The 15,943-nt window shown below is 35.6% G+C and overlaps 1 protein-coding gene across 1 annotated transcript; it reads left to right on the top strand.

Moving 5' to 3' along the window:
* Nucleotides 1–14,751: 14,751 nt before the first annotated feature.
* LOC145661691 (protein GVQW3-like) lies at nucleotides 14,752–15,147 on the top strand. The gene has a single exon (XM_081727020.1). The coding sequence runs from the start codon at nucleotides 14,752–14,754 to the stop codon at nucleotides 15,145–15,147; it is 396 nt and encodes a 131-aa protein (XP_081583146.1).
* Nucleotides 15,148–15,943: the final 796 nt, after the last annotated feature.

Here is a 15,943-nt window from a genome sequence, read left to right as displayed (position 1 = left end):
ACTTTTCCTTGCTTTTTTCTTCTTCAAAGCGCTTGTGGTAGTTCTATCAACATTACTCACAACCATTTTCCTGGTAGAGCGTTGATCTTTGGAAAGTCTTGTTCTAAAACGGGTGATTTTCTTTCTTTTATACAACTACAAGTATCAAAGTTTTGACACTTGCAGGCACCAATATCAAATAAACGTTTAGCTTCTTGTGGAAATTTTGCGAGGTTCGAGTCAAACCTATCTGACCCTTTTCTACTTTTAGACCTTAAGAAATTCCTATATTTAGCATGATTAACTTTTATCATTTGTGAAATTCTAAGGTTAGAAACAGTGGGAATAGAAGAACCATATTTGTTCTATTTTAGGAACTAAAGTCTCACATATTTCACTTACAGTAGGATCCTTCCCTGATACAACTTTCAGATTATGTGTAATAAAAGAGTAGCACTTCATTACGCCTTGGTAAGTAGGCAGTACAACTTCACAAAGATCACTAAATCTTCCAAAAATAGGACATTCCGACATTTGTCTTGTATTCACTTGTTTAGACAACAATAAAGTAGCACAAAAACTAACAATATACTATGTTGCTCTGTTACACAATAGACACCAACTGAACTGAACTCGACAAAGCGACTGACGCCTAATCTGAGCTTGTCATCACACAAAAATACTGTTGCCAACTCCTATTGGCAAAATGTCGCTAAATTTAGCTCCTAAATTGTGTTTTTACAAAATTTTATCGCTCTTGTGGCACCTCAAGACTTAATCCAAAAAAATAAAAAATATATATTTGTGTCTTTTTGACATAAAATTGCTTATTTGACAGTATTTGAAATAAAAAGAAATATTTGACAACTTCTTTAAAAAAATTAAAATGTAGCGAAAATGGCAGTTTTATGAAACTTTATCGTCCTTGCGGCACCTTAAGACTTGCTCTAATATTTTTCATATTTTATTTTTATCTTATCTACACCAAAAGGCAACTTTTAAACACTATTACAAATTAAAAATCAAAACCTGTTTTTTTCGTTCCACTCTACTGTTATCCTGTGTTGTACAAAAATAATCAGTTACCTCAATATATCAAGATAAAGAATAAACATCAGTACCAATCACCATATAAAATTTATTTATTAATGTATATTTCTGCAACACTTACTGAAAATAAATAAATTCTTGACATAATATATTATTGTACAAACGGAACTGATATAATATTTGCATATTTCAAATTTTATTCGAAATTTTAACACATCTGAAGATATTGTTCAATCACAAAGGAGCTGTTCCAAAATTGCCCAATCTTCCCGTTTGCGTTACGCGCACACAATTTGGTGTGGAAAGAGGTCGTTGCCTAAGACCTGCTCGTTCAAACAATGGTGGCCATAGTTCAGTGGGAACTTAACCAAAAATGGGTCAACAATACAATGGAAATGCCCATAAGACGCGCACGTTTTTGACATATTTTTTGTATTTTAACCAAACGAGGAGGCGCGCTCCGTTGAGGTTTGATGGAAGTGAGGTTATACATTCTGCTCTGTAAGCACTGTGAGGTTCAACCTACTCGAGCCTGCAGAACAGGGAAACAAATCGGGTCAAAGTCAAGGGACTTCGTAGAACTTGGAACACTTCGTAAGCAAGATGTTAGACGGATGTTGTCCTAGAACTGCGTTAGACAATGGAAAAGAGTTCCTAATTTTACAGAAATTCCTAATTTTTTAGAAACAATTTTATACTGCCCTCAGGAAAGATGGTTACCTTGGACCCAACTCATGGGATACCTCTTAAATTTGGGAGAAATTGATCTCCGTTCCTTGGTTGGCAAGAGTTCAAATTTGGTAGGTTTTATTTTCTATGGTGGTGCTTTGTTCCGTCAAATGGTGTTATGAATGAATTGGATTGCCATAATTTGACAGTTATTGGGTGGGGTGAAATGCCAAAGTCTAATGATTCGGGTAGGATATATCCTTAAAGAAATTGGTAATATTAACCCTTAGACGGGTTGTTACAAAGTGATTAAGATAAACGTGTTGCAGTCTTAGGTCATATAATTTGGAAGGAGTAACTTACCACATCTTTTAATTTTTATAGATCTACATCTCTATCAATGTATCATTGGAAAAGGATTTTAAAGCAATGCACAGTGGTCCAGGAACCAAACAAACCTGGCAAAAAATGATTTTTTCACACACAGAGATGGAATGTGTGCTACATAGTTTTAGGAAGCTAAATGTCTGGGGAGTACAAAATACCTGCCGTTGGCATATTGCACCCTCCCAGTAGACATCCAGAACCATCTAAATTGTACCAATATATGTTAGTAATTTGTTGCATTTTGCATTGAGGAAAGGGTGGCATTGTTTCGGAATTTGTATACCTGTATGCACTCAATACGGACATGATATTTTTATTTCTCAGATGTATATAGACATTCACCTTTTGAATAACAAATGTGTTTTTCCATAATTGCATGCACCACGTGATAGATGGTAGGTAATTGTACTACTGCATCTGTTAGAAATTAATTATAAACTGAAAACTGTTATTTGATGTGCAAAATATGTTACACCTCCTTACACGCTCATTTCTTGTTCCAAATCTAGAGTAATTTTCCCTTGAAATGAGAATAAAGATAGAAGTTACCCGTTTTTGCCCCTTTCATAGAAAAGTAAGATTATATATGAATGATTGTACTATAAAGCGAAAACTAGTAAAAACTGCATTAGTAGAATGTTTGGAAATAAATGTACCGGTAATTACAACAAAAAATATCATGACGAACGTTGTTATTCTGTTATTTCACGTCCAAAATGGCCTTTCGACGCAAAAGGAGATACCTATTCTTGTTGCTGCAGTCCATGAGTGGAGAATGGGGAGAGCAATAAGCCAACTAGTAAACAACGTTCCGGAAGAAGTAAAGAAAAAGACGATATAGACAGACAAACTATTCAGCACGGAATTACTATATCTGTTCTCATGCATTTCGACAATTGGACGAGGTGCATTGCATGACGCACCGCTTCTTGCAGAAATATGCAACATGGCTGGACAAAAACGTTGTTATTCTCGTAGAGGAGGTGGAACGTGCGTTACCACCAAGGGGAGACTAAGTATTTCTCTTGAGGACGGCAATGAACGATCACGTAGATGGAAGACACAGAATCTAAGGAAGTCCCACATAAGCTGTATTCTGGCAGAAGCCACTACTATAAAACTAAGAGGAGGAAACTGAAAGAAAGTCTGAGTTCTCCGGGTAGGACAAAGAAAATATGAGTAGCATGGACTCTAGACAACATGTGGTTTGGGAATCAGGAACTCAGCTTATTCGGTCTGACGCAAAGCATTTACAGATATCTGCTCAGCCCATAACAAACTTTTAGAGTCAAAAAATCAATGTTATCCACACAGACTACAAGTGTCTAAATCAGTTTCAGAGGTTCCACTTCAGGAACCCTTGGATGACACGACTCAACGCTTAGCTATCGTGGAGGAAGAAATCCTCATTCGGAACTTCAGCGAAAAATATGTATTTCTTTTAACAAAGTGTGGTTATGACGGAAGCAGCGTGCATTCCCAATACAAACAAGTTTTAACGGATAAAATTTATCCGGCTCTGATATGTTCCTTACACCCATCGTTCGACTTCAGTTCCTCGCGATCATGTAAGATCAATCAAGAGTCATTATCTGGAACAATCCACGAGCATCATCTACCCGATTTTGTCGACCAGTATGAATACAGCTGAAGAAGGAAACGAAACAGGTCGCCACAGGTAAGGTTGAATATATACAACAATAACAAATTCGGCTCAACCCAAAAACAATTACAATAGCTGACCAGGTTACAGATGCCCACCATCAGCTTCAACTAACCATGGTAGATGGGAAGATTTGTAATGTACTCACTAACACATCGAGTCAAAATTGTTATGTATGTGGTGCTACTCAAAAAGACATGGATGACTTGAACATTAAGACAGAGGAAAATCCTGATACCTTCAAATTTGGACGCTCCACGCTTGGATTTGGTTTATGGAATGGCTTCTACATGTATCTTATCGTCTCGATATATAATCACTGTAGGTCAGAAGAGAAGAGAATAAATCTATGGTGGAACAACGGTAGAGACAAGTTCAACACCAAATAAAGGAAGCACTTATCGTGGATCAGCCACAGCCCAGAGATTCGGGGACAAGAAATGACGGAAACGCGACGAGAAGATACATTGACCATCCTGATCAGGTTGCAAACACAATCGGCCTGTGTGAAGATCTCATCAAGAGAAGTACGTTCATCTTACAAGCCATGACATGATTACACCATTAACATACAGAAGTTTCAAATATACGTACTAAAGACAGCGCAACTCTACAAATGGCAATACCTTTGGTACTTCATGCCTGTGTATGTGCACAAGGTACTTGTTCAAGATGCGGCCATCATCTACTACACCCATTTGCCTGTTGGACAGATTTAAGAAGAAGTGCAGGAAGATCGCAACAATTATCAGAAGCAATTTCGGGAGCAACACGCCAGAAAGAGCTCAAGAGAGTTTAAAATGCAAGATGTGATGCAACGCCTTCTCGTTACCTCTGATCTTACCACTTCGACATTGCGGTATAAAATGATACAAGACAAAAAAGCCACTAACATGTGAAGTACTATGTCTGCCGGATGCTCCACAACCATTCATGGTCCATGTCACAGATGTCAAGATAGATGACTCAAACTGTGGGTTTACTGTATTTTTCTTACATACATATTATACGTCACTTATATGCATATGGTCCTAATATTATTTCAGACACCTCTCATCATCTTCTTTTCAGTATTTCTAACGATATCAAACCACATATGCAGCCCATGTGGCTGATTTTTGGCCAGGTTTTCGGGGTTTCTGGACCACTGTGCAATGATGGCAAAGGTTTTCTTCGGTTTAAATAGACCTGGGAACTACCTACTTATTATTAAATTGAAACGATAACTTATGATGTGACATTATCTCTTGTTTGAAGATTTTCTAATTATGTTTTTTTAATCTATCGACGATACTAAATTCTAATTGATAAAAGAGTCATTTTTCCCTAAAATTGAATCACTAAAGTATTGGGCAGTATTTTATGTTGGCTGATTGTAATAATAGTTTAAATATTTCTGAAATATTTTGGTTAAATCACCACATGAATGTTATAACAATAGATTTTTGTAAAGAAAGATTTAAAAACATAACATATAAATACCTTGGGCATTTTTCGATTACAAAATAATTTACTTATATTATGGTTAATAGATAAAAACGCTTAGTTGAAACAGCAGATAAAAAATTTGTAACCTGTGTTTTCAGATTGTTTTATTCTCAACTCTTCTCACTCTGTTAAAACGGTTCGTTTTGTTAGAGCATTTTAACCAAGCCTTTTTTCATTGAGACAAAAAAATCATTGAAAGAAAAATTCTCTGAGCGAAAAAAATTGAAGTAAAAATTTTCAAACTTATTTCAGTGAAGTACCACTTACTGAAAACTTAAAAAGCAAATAGTAAATAACAACATATAACACACAAAATTTAAAAGAAATTCAAACTAAGGATTTAATTTAATAAAGTATAAAATTTAAAAAGCCAAGCTATAAAAATTGCAATGGATGATCTTTTCACTGAAGGAAGGGTATTCATCAATAATATTTGAAACAATTCGTTGAATGTAAAGTACGTTTAACCTAAACATTTTTACTTATGAAGAAAGCAAAATTTAAGCAGCCATTTCTGCGTGTTTAAAAATAAGCAGTACAGTAAAATTTTTACCTAGTAAAAATGAAGTTACATGAACAGAAAATAAGTAAGGAAACTGAATTAAATCCAGTTTTAATTAAAAAATGTGTTGACAAGTTTAGAAACACACAGAGCTATTTCTACTAATCGCTGTTGTTTACTCTGATATTTTACGATGATTTGCTCATACAAATTGCACAAAAAGGATTGATTTCAAAACAAGAATGATATTTGTACATTTTCTATCGTGTTTGTCGTTTGAAATCCTCTCATATTTCACAGTAGTATATACTTATTTCTTTGTATTTGATTCCATGATAGGTGTATTAGGCAAAACTGAGACCTCTATTTTCGACTCGAGGAAAGTGTTAATGCATTTTTTAATAAACCCCTTTCTGTTCTAGTCAGCACCCCTCTATGTCATAATCCACAATTTCATCGATTTCAATCACTTGATACAATTATTCCAGTTTCAAAAATGTAATACTTCATACAACAAACATATGCATGCAATCCATTACAGACGATATTCTTATGTACACGTCAATGATGGATCCATTTAGTCAGCAGTTATATATCACTGCATAAATATTTATTTATTTCCTGAGATAAAGGATAATGATATGGTACAGGTTCTGCGGTAGTAGAATAACCAAATTTATTAATAATGCGTATTCGATTGACTATTCACACGTCTCCATTTCCCTCCTTGTAAATTCTAGAATGAGCTACTGGATGAGCTAGTCTTATATGTTGATGAAAGGACAAAGATTGACAATATCGATTTCTTTTACTTTGTATTTCGCTTTCATCGATTTTGTAGCACTAATTGTGCTGTAATATCCTCTAAAATAATATCTAAAATTTATAGTATTTAGAAAGGTATTCGATTCGTTGGGATTTTCGTTATGCACACTGCCATTACTGATTCTTCTAAAATATTTGTACAAATTCACACCCCTACACTTCATGTATGTTGTACCTTAAGTTCTTAAGTCTTGCAAGTTTTCGTTCACTGCATTGATACCTAAAAACCATTATCTGATCTTCATGCTCATACATGAGCTACTTAGTTCTGTTTTATAGGGCATACGACACCTCTCAAACACTTAGCTATGCTTTTGTGAAGCGTCAAGTTCTTTCAAGAGTCCGTCGACCCAGAATCAAACAACTAACAATACATCCTTTTGACATCCTGTACGCAGAATTTATTTTCCTTCCGTTTCTATCAAATATGCTAACCATCTTGTTTCAACTATAAATTATGTATTTTGATATAGATACTCATTTACCTGGAAAATTCCGACTTTATTGAGGTTCAGAAAATCCCTTTTTAACTTTAATTGCGTAGCTTGTAAATTGATACTTTAAAGGAACGGAATTACTTTCGTTTCGTCTCAGAATGTGGCCGTGATTCATATAGATGTTAACCAAGTACTATTACATCTCGAACACATTAATTTGATATTTGAGGAAATAAAATGTTTTGTTTCAATTGTATTTTGCCACTACAAGAGCTAGTTTCGAACTTCTAATGATATTTAATTTGCACTGTAAACTTAAACTTCAGCAATTTATCCAATGTTAGTTTGATTTTCTGTTGTACTACAATGAGCAGAAAGCAATCTTTGGCAGCTCAGGCAAATCGAATACGTTCTATAACTCAAAATGGTTATGAGAATATAATTGCGCGATCAATAAACGATTGATTAATAAATCGATGTCTGCATTTATGGCAGGTCATTTGCCACAACAGAGTAGCTTTCATGTTCCACGGTCTTACGCTCACCTCTTCGCCTTCACATATGATTTTCTGTTTTAACATCGTTTAATAATTCTAGTCTCCTTGCTCCTCCCTCTCTTGCCTGCCACCATTCCCTCTAGCATGTCCCTCATGATACAATTCTTTCTTAGAAAATGTCCCAACGACAATCTCTTCTTTTTCTTAATAATATCTAAAATAATTTTTCTCCCCTACCACTTCTAATACGCTGTTATTCGTTTTCCCCTCCATGCAGTCAATCATCTCTATTCTTCTTCAACTCGAATTTCGAAAGCTTCCATTCGTTCTTAACACTTTGCGTAGTGTCCATATTTCTGCCCATATAGTACAATACTTCACACAAAGCATTTTCATGAGATTTTCTCAACTCTTTATTCAAAGTCCCTCAAAATAGACTTTTCTTCCTCCTAAAGTCTTCTTTCGCCATTACTGTCTTTGCTTTCATTTTATGTTCATACATCATACCATCACAAATAACAATACCCAGTTATTGAAAACTAGTCACCTGTTCTATTTTCTCTCCTATTTCTATATTTAACACCGACATCTCCGTTAACATTTATATTCATCAAATGTTTCTCACAGCCCTTCCACAAGTTTTCTAACATTTTATTGATTTCTTTCCACATTTATCAAGAAGCTTCATATCATCTACATATCGTATACACCTAATCATTCAATACCCTACCGAAATGCTTATAATTATATAGACTCTCTTTCAATATTTCTTCTAGGTACATATTAAATAATAATGCACAGACACACTACTCCTGTCGAACTCCTCTTCCAGTTACACTCTTATCTGTCATTTTATCCTTTATTCTAACACTTGCTCGTTGATTCATATATAAGTTTCTTATGAGTCTTTTATCTTTTATTCCAATCAACTTTCTTTAAAACTTCCAACAACTATACCCAATTCACGTGGTCAAAATCCTTTTCTGGATCAATAAATATAGATCTAGATCAATACATACACCTCTTTCAATTTTCTACAAATCCTTAACATATCACTCTTACTAATACAATCATTTCTCTTGTGGCCTTACCAGTCCTGAATCTAACCTGTTCCTCCTCAACTTTTTCCTTTGTTAATAACTACAATATTCTGTTCAGAATTCAAAGAAGTTTTTGTTGCATGAGATGGGAGACTAATAGTTGTAAAATTCTCTCATTTCTCTGGGATCGATTTCTTAGCCAACGGTATCATGGTCGTCTTCAGAAAGTCTTTTGGTTACTCTCCTGTTTCATATATATCACTGCACAGTTGGAATAATTCATTCTTGCCCTTGTCCCGTATACTCTTAATAAAGTCGATTGGTATATTATTTATCCCCGGTTTTCTTTTCATTACTAATCACGGATATAGCCTTTTCAATCTCATCTCCAAGAATACTAAACCTTTTATCATCCTTGCCTATTTCATTTTCTACTTCAACATCAAGGAATGGCGGTCTATTCCTACTCTTATTTAAGCCCTCAAAATATTTTTTTCCATCTTTCCAAAACTTCACTTCACCCGGTGACAAACTTCCCATTCGTATCTTCTACTGCCGTGTAAACACCCTTTTTTTCCTCCAATTTTCCATAAATTTCACCTCGTTGTACATTTCCTCACATTTTGTCAACTCTTTCTAATTCTTCATTGTCCTTGCATTTTCCCTTGTAAACCTCTTCCTTTGCTCTGTCTATTTCCCTTCATAACTTAATGTTTAACTTCATGTACATCGTTCTTCCCTCTTCTGTATCAAAATGTTACCACGTCTTTCTTTCCCTCATTTCCTGCAAAATCGGATCTGTAATGTATGAATTCTTAGCCATTTTGTGTTTTTTGGTAACTTGTTACTTCCTCTACAGCCTGTTGTATGCAAAGTTTAATATGCTCCCACCCTCTAGTACTACCCGCACCTATCTTTTCCAGTTTGAGAATTTTTCTTCGAATTTTTCAACGAATACATTTCTTACTTCTTCATCTTTCAACATTTCTGTATTTAATATCCTGTTGCCTAGCCCCCCCCCCCCCGCCAGAAAGATCTTCGAGATTTTCAAGCTGTTTCGATACATGCCTTCAATCATACCATAGTTTATCTGATGTCTTCAACTGTCTATGTGTTCCCAATTACAAATGAACTCTATCTAGAGAAATTGACCAGTCACTCTCCCCTTTTATTTCTTTCGTCTAAAATATATTTGCCTATGATTCTATCATACATTTTTCTCCGACAATTCATTGAAATTTCCCATTAAAATTACGCATGTACCCCTTCTCCCTGTCTGTAATTTCATCTATTTTCTCATAACTTTCCTCTGCTTCTTCAATTGTAGGCGAAGTCGTCGGTCCGTATTTCCGTATTACTATTAGATCCTTCTTTTCTTCCTTTTTCTTAATATCATAATTCTGCCATCAACTTAATCTATTTTTACTGCCTTCTCTTTAAGCATTTACCAATAATTATTCCTACACCACTATGACCGCCCTTTCCATTACCTAATTTAAGCGTTCTATATCATTTGCTGTTGAACACTCCATTACCTTCCCCCCTAGCTTCACAAATCCCTACTAAATCCAGATTATATTCTTTCATTTTCTCTTTAAGATTTTCTAAATTTCCTCCCTGCAACATGGTACGTACGCTCCATCTTTCTATCCTAAACCTTTTGCACTTGCATGCCTATCTTTTCGTATCTACCTACTTCATACTTTTACTTCTCGTGCAATAGTGCCTCCCATGCCATCCCCATTCCGGTGGTGTGAATGGTAATAGTGTACCTTCGAAACTATATTTTGACCTGCGAAATTCTATTGTACACTTCGTAACAATAAAATTGCGACATCTAACGTCGTATAGGTAGGCCACCCAAATGACACTTTCGTATCCCATAATCTGTCTGGTAAAGAGATCTCATTTCTCTCCTCCCTTCGTCTCTCGCATACAAAATCAGCAAACAAAATAATCACACAATTAAAAATTGAAACCTAAACCGTGGTGTCTATTGGACAAAAATACAGAGGCGAAACAGAATCAGAAGAAAAATGAAGATGAAAAAGAAGAAGAAAACGGAACATAGATAAAAGTATGGAATTTAAACATAGAAAAACAACAACCTAACATTATAATGTTCCGTTTCCAGAAATCCAATAGTGATGCAGAAGTAAAGTTTAAGGTTCTTACTTTTTCAGAGCTATTCGAATATATAGAGAATTCATGAAAAATTCATTAAGTCATTTTCAAGGTGATGACCAATCTTAATTCCAATACAAGGGGGTCAAATTAAATACTCAACCTCGAGTGGAACTATAGATTTCTGAGACACATACTGTCAAAGAGATAACAAACATGCGCATGGTTCGGTTGTAAATTGGTGGTGTACGTTAAACGTGCTGATCTGAAATATATTATGATATGCCCAGTAGGTAGCATAGACCATACCGTCTATTCCTGACTGCTAATGAAAACGGAACAAAATATGAATGAATGTTATTTTCCTGCTAAATGTCTATCGGAAAGAACCAATGTTTAAAATTCAAACTATATCATAATAAAAACACACAAATGTTAAAAGCAAAGTGGATGATCCATATAGACGTAGCTGACCATGAAAGTTTTATATTTCAAACGTGAACAAAATACATTGAATTGTATGTTGAGATAAATTACACGATGGAAACGAATTTTTGTGTGAAACGAATATAAATAAAGATCTTCCTTTGAAATAACCAAAAAAAGGTGCCGTTTTCTACTCATCTCTGGAAATTTATCGTTACGAACATCCATTCTGAATTTCATCTATTGCCAATATAACATTTCAAGTTGCACAGATAGAATACAAAGAAGGATAGTAAACAGCAAAACTTTAATTGAAGAACAAAAATTCCGCTGTAGCTGCATAGAGTAAAAACAATATGAAAAAGCTAAAAGCTTGGGATCAGAAACCATACATATCGACATCAAAATTGCGATAACGAACTGCTTGAAACCATTCAGCCATAATGATTACGCTTGGCATGAATCAATGTTTTCAAATTCGGTATCACTCCCATCATAGCAATTATATATGTCTATTATTCTTTTCTTATTCTAGAGAAGTTCCAAAATGTGGAGTTAACTTTGATGTTAGACGATGTCAGCATTAAGCCCGTTGAGAAAAATTACGAAAATCTACCCTTTTGATGAAAATAGACATATGAGGACGAATCCAATCCTAAAGCACATTTTTCAGTAGAAATCCATGCGTTTATCTCATCACATTTATCTTCATCCACATCGCTCAGCAAAGCAATTGAAAATTTTATGAATAAGGACCACACAAGGATTTGGATACCAAGATATATATGTGAAATCGTGGTATTAGTATTACTCATATAACTTCCATTTGCTATGTCGCTCATCAGGAGAGAAATAAAAAATAAAATATTCTTGATCTTCAATCTTAGAAACCAAAAATTTCAGAGGCATCTGTATGTGCCTGCTAGCTCCTTAGAACGCAGTTGGAATGATGGAATGGTGAATACAGTAATACGATTCTAACTGCAATTACGCCTGTAGTATTTTCTGCAACGCTACTACATCGTAAATCTCATTAAAAAAGACGGACTTCACACAGAGCTGATAAAGGTTGTATCTTGCTACTCATTTACATCTGCGAAAACTTTAGTGGGATTTGTATGCACCATTGATAAAAAGACAATAAAATGTAAACCCATTATATAACTTAATTTGTAAATGCTTTGTTATTTGTATAAACTTGTAGACTACCGCCGAAAGGCTTGGTAATCTACAGAATACCACACTAGTCTACTTAGTATTTTGGCCTAGATTAAGCGTTCTACAGTTAATGACAAACTATAAATTATGTGTTCTATTTTTTATCATCTTCAAGTATAAATATTCTGACAAATTGGTTGCGCAGACGATTTTCAAAAATAATATTATCTACATTGTAAATTTTATATATTGCGGTAGTTGCTTAATGTATCAACCAACAAAGCTGGATTAACTCCCTCTTGACTAAATATATGTGTCTTCGGCACGGGAGACCAAGCTTCGATTTCTGATGGGAACTAATATGGTTTGGAACTCACATTAACCTACATTCCCACGTATTATAATATCTCAGTGCTGAAGAATGACGTTAAACGCCAAATAAATCATACAATAACAACTCGAAAAACAAAAGCCCAGAATCTCTTCACATGTGTTGCACTGATGTTACATAGTTGGGTCTTATTAGCATAGACCAGGAGTCTAATTCTCTTGTCAAAATGAATACTATGTCACAGATTATTTGACGGTTTACCTAACTTTAAGTCTACATTTGTCACATATTCTGCAAAGCTTGATATTTCAATGGTTTTGTATTCTATTGACTAGTACAATGAATAATATTACTTGCATTTATTTTGCAGAGAGGCAGAAATTATGTGACGACAAAGGCCGTAATTGCATCCAACAGTTTAAAGGTAAGTACTCTATTTAATATTTATAAGATATGAAAAAACATTTAATATCAATGTAAAAGTAACGCTTAAAATCCAATGAAGGGTACACTGACATAGAAAACACATATCTATTTGAACTTTTGATAATTTTGTTCTTATTTATTATTCCCTCACAGATTTACTATACGTGGTTTTCTATTGTATTGTGAAACATGATTTCTAAACCTGGGGCTCAGAACCCGTATAAACATACTGGTTACTTATTGTAAAATACAGCAAAGAACATTATGCAAAATATTTAGGTATCATACGAAATTAACTGAAATAAAAAAGGGTATGAAATGGATGTAAAACTGCAGTTTCAAATATACGAATATAAACAAGAACTGCATTTTAAAATACAAATTAAAAGAAAGATTATTCACAAAGACAAATATGAGTGATAAGAGGGAATAATCTGAAAACCTAATTACTAAATTCAAATTATTTGTGTGGGTTGCTGGAAATGACTTTTATGAAAGAGAGTCGTTATATACAATACGTTGAGAAAGCTTGCTCTCGAGGATATTTCAAATTTAGATTTGATTGTGTGGAGTATTTCTTTCTATCGATTCTTTTTTGATTATGTTTATAACTTTTATGTGCTGGTGAGGCTATTTCTACCCTCTGTTTTCACTGGTATTATAAGACTCAAATTCACTTTTGTGGTCCTCTATAAATGTTTCATATAATAAGTATTCAAGTTATAATTGCAGAAAATTTTATAAAATGAAGTAAATACTAAAACCTACGGACGTGGATTTCGTGTTACATTAATGCTTGTGACGTAAGTAACTTTCAGCACCTACCCCAATGACCTGTTGAAGATTAGATGATTAGATACTTTTCTTAGACACAGAATCATGCGGTTGTGTGCAATTGCTATGTCAAACTCCATACGTATTTCACCAATTTCGATTTCCATGTTACGCATATTTGGTTTGTGAAAACCACAATCGTAATAGATTTGCAGATTACGGACTATACGTTCAAGAAGATATGTAGAGTTATAAGGTATACTGTATCTACATTTACTCAAGGAATACATGACTAGAACATGTGCCGTCGGCAAAGTTCCAATTACAATTTTATGACGTAAATCTGTGTCACTATGTTCCATGTACACTTCTTTAATTACACGGTTTGTGAGCATTATGACAGACGATTTTTACACAAACTTAAGAAAACTATGAAAAAAGTTACGAATAATTAGACGACTAAGTCAAAATGTGTTATGTCTATTATATATTCCAAGAAACAAAAAACAATTATTCTTAATCCTCACCCTTAGAAACTGAAAATATCAAAGGCAACTACATTACAATTGAACTGAATTGTTATCCAAGAAGTTATATCAAAAGATATTTTGCATTGAAGAGCATGTGGATTATATAATGAACGTTGTTCAATGCGAACTAATCCTTTAAGTTGATATAATGAGGGAAAACTTACATATCGTCGCTGCGCATTCAAGACTCACTATTTGCAGTTTTCGATAAAAATGCATTTTCTTATTGTTACAGGCGCATTTTGGTATAAAGTACGACGGCTGGGGCAAAAGTCATGGCAACTATTTTTTTCTTCCAGATATGTGAGCGGATCACAAACTTACATGTGTCGTGTGGAAGTTTTGCAGCCCATGGTGTGTATGCAGAATTACAGATTGCTCTGTGATAGCTGGTAGTAGCACAGCCAGGGCTGTGAAATCAGTTAGTTGGTGAGTGTCGTGCGAGATGGAAGTAACCCGTGTTGAGCAGCGCGCTTACATCAAAATAGCCGTTCTCCGAAGGAGAAATGCGATGGAATGTCACAGTGAATTAGTGGAAGCCCTTTGGAATAATGCCCTACCATACCGGACAGTAGCACGGTGGGTAGGAAAGTTTCAGCAAGGACGCGTGTCAACCAGTGATGAGCAACGTTCGGGACGACCTGTCAGTGTGCGGACCGACGTGGCACGTGCTGTCATCGATCAGCTCCTGGATGAAGACAGACAATGGACGCTACTGCAGTTGGCGGAAGCAAGTGGCATCGAGAAAAGCACTGTCCACAGGATATTGCGTAATGAGCTGCAACTACGCAAAATCGCATCGCGGTGGGTACCGCATGCACTGACGGAAGTTCAAAGGTAGATGCGCTATGCAATATGCTCCGACCACCTTGCACGCTGGCAACAGGACGGCGATCAATTCTTGTCACGAATAATCCCCATCGATGAATTTTAGGCCAGGGCATACGAACGAGAACTGAAACGTCAGTCCGCGGAGTAGCGACATGTTGGATCACCAAGGAGGCAGAAGTTCCGTCAGAATCCTTCCCCAGTCAAATTGATGGTGATCGTTGCGTATGACATCAAAGGTGTCATTGTTTGCACTTTGTTCCACATGGCAGAACAGTGACCGCACAGTACTACAGAGACTTCCTGGTGCGACAGGTACGACGTGGTGTTCGGGAGAAATGTCCGTATCTTGTGGATAGTGCAATAATCCTGCACGATAATGCAAAACCACATAAAGCAGAGTGTGTAGGGGAGCTACTGCGATGTTGGGGATGGGAAGAATTGTAGCACCCACCGTACTCTCCTGACATTTCGTCTTGTGACTTTGATCTCATTCGAAAGATTAAGGAACCACTACGTGGTAGGCGGTTTGCAACACACGAGGACATTACTAATGCTGCGCGCGAACAATTGACCCGATTCAGACATGGCGCGGCAAATGCTGAGGAGGATGGTACCTAGCGCCTCCCACATCGTTGGCAGCGTGTGGTGCAAGTAGCGGGGAACTACTTTGAGGGTCTTTAGGCCCAGATTTGTCATACCAACTGTATGCGTACTGTGTTGTCAATCTTTTTGCACCTCGAAGGCCATATTGCCCTGTATACTACCGTAATAAATTGGTGTGTTACGATATTTCAGTGCTATTCATT

Source organism: Thermobia domestica, chromosome 10 (assembly GCF_964235325.1).
Source record: "Thermobia domestica chromosome 10, izTheDome1.hap1.1, whole genome shotgun sequence".
NCBI classification, from domain to species: Eukaryota; Metazoa; Arthropoda; class Insecta; order Zygentoma; family Lepismatidae; genus Thermobia; species Thermobia domestica.
The sequence above is the reverse complement of the archived record's forward strand: the minus strand, read 5'-3'. Positions and strand labels throughout refer to the sequence as shown.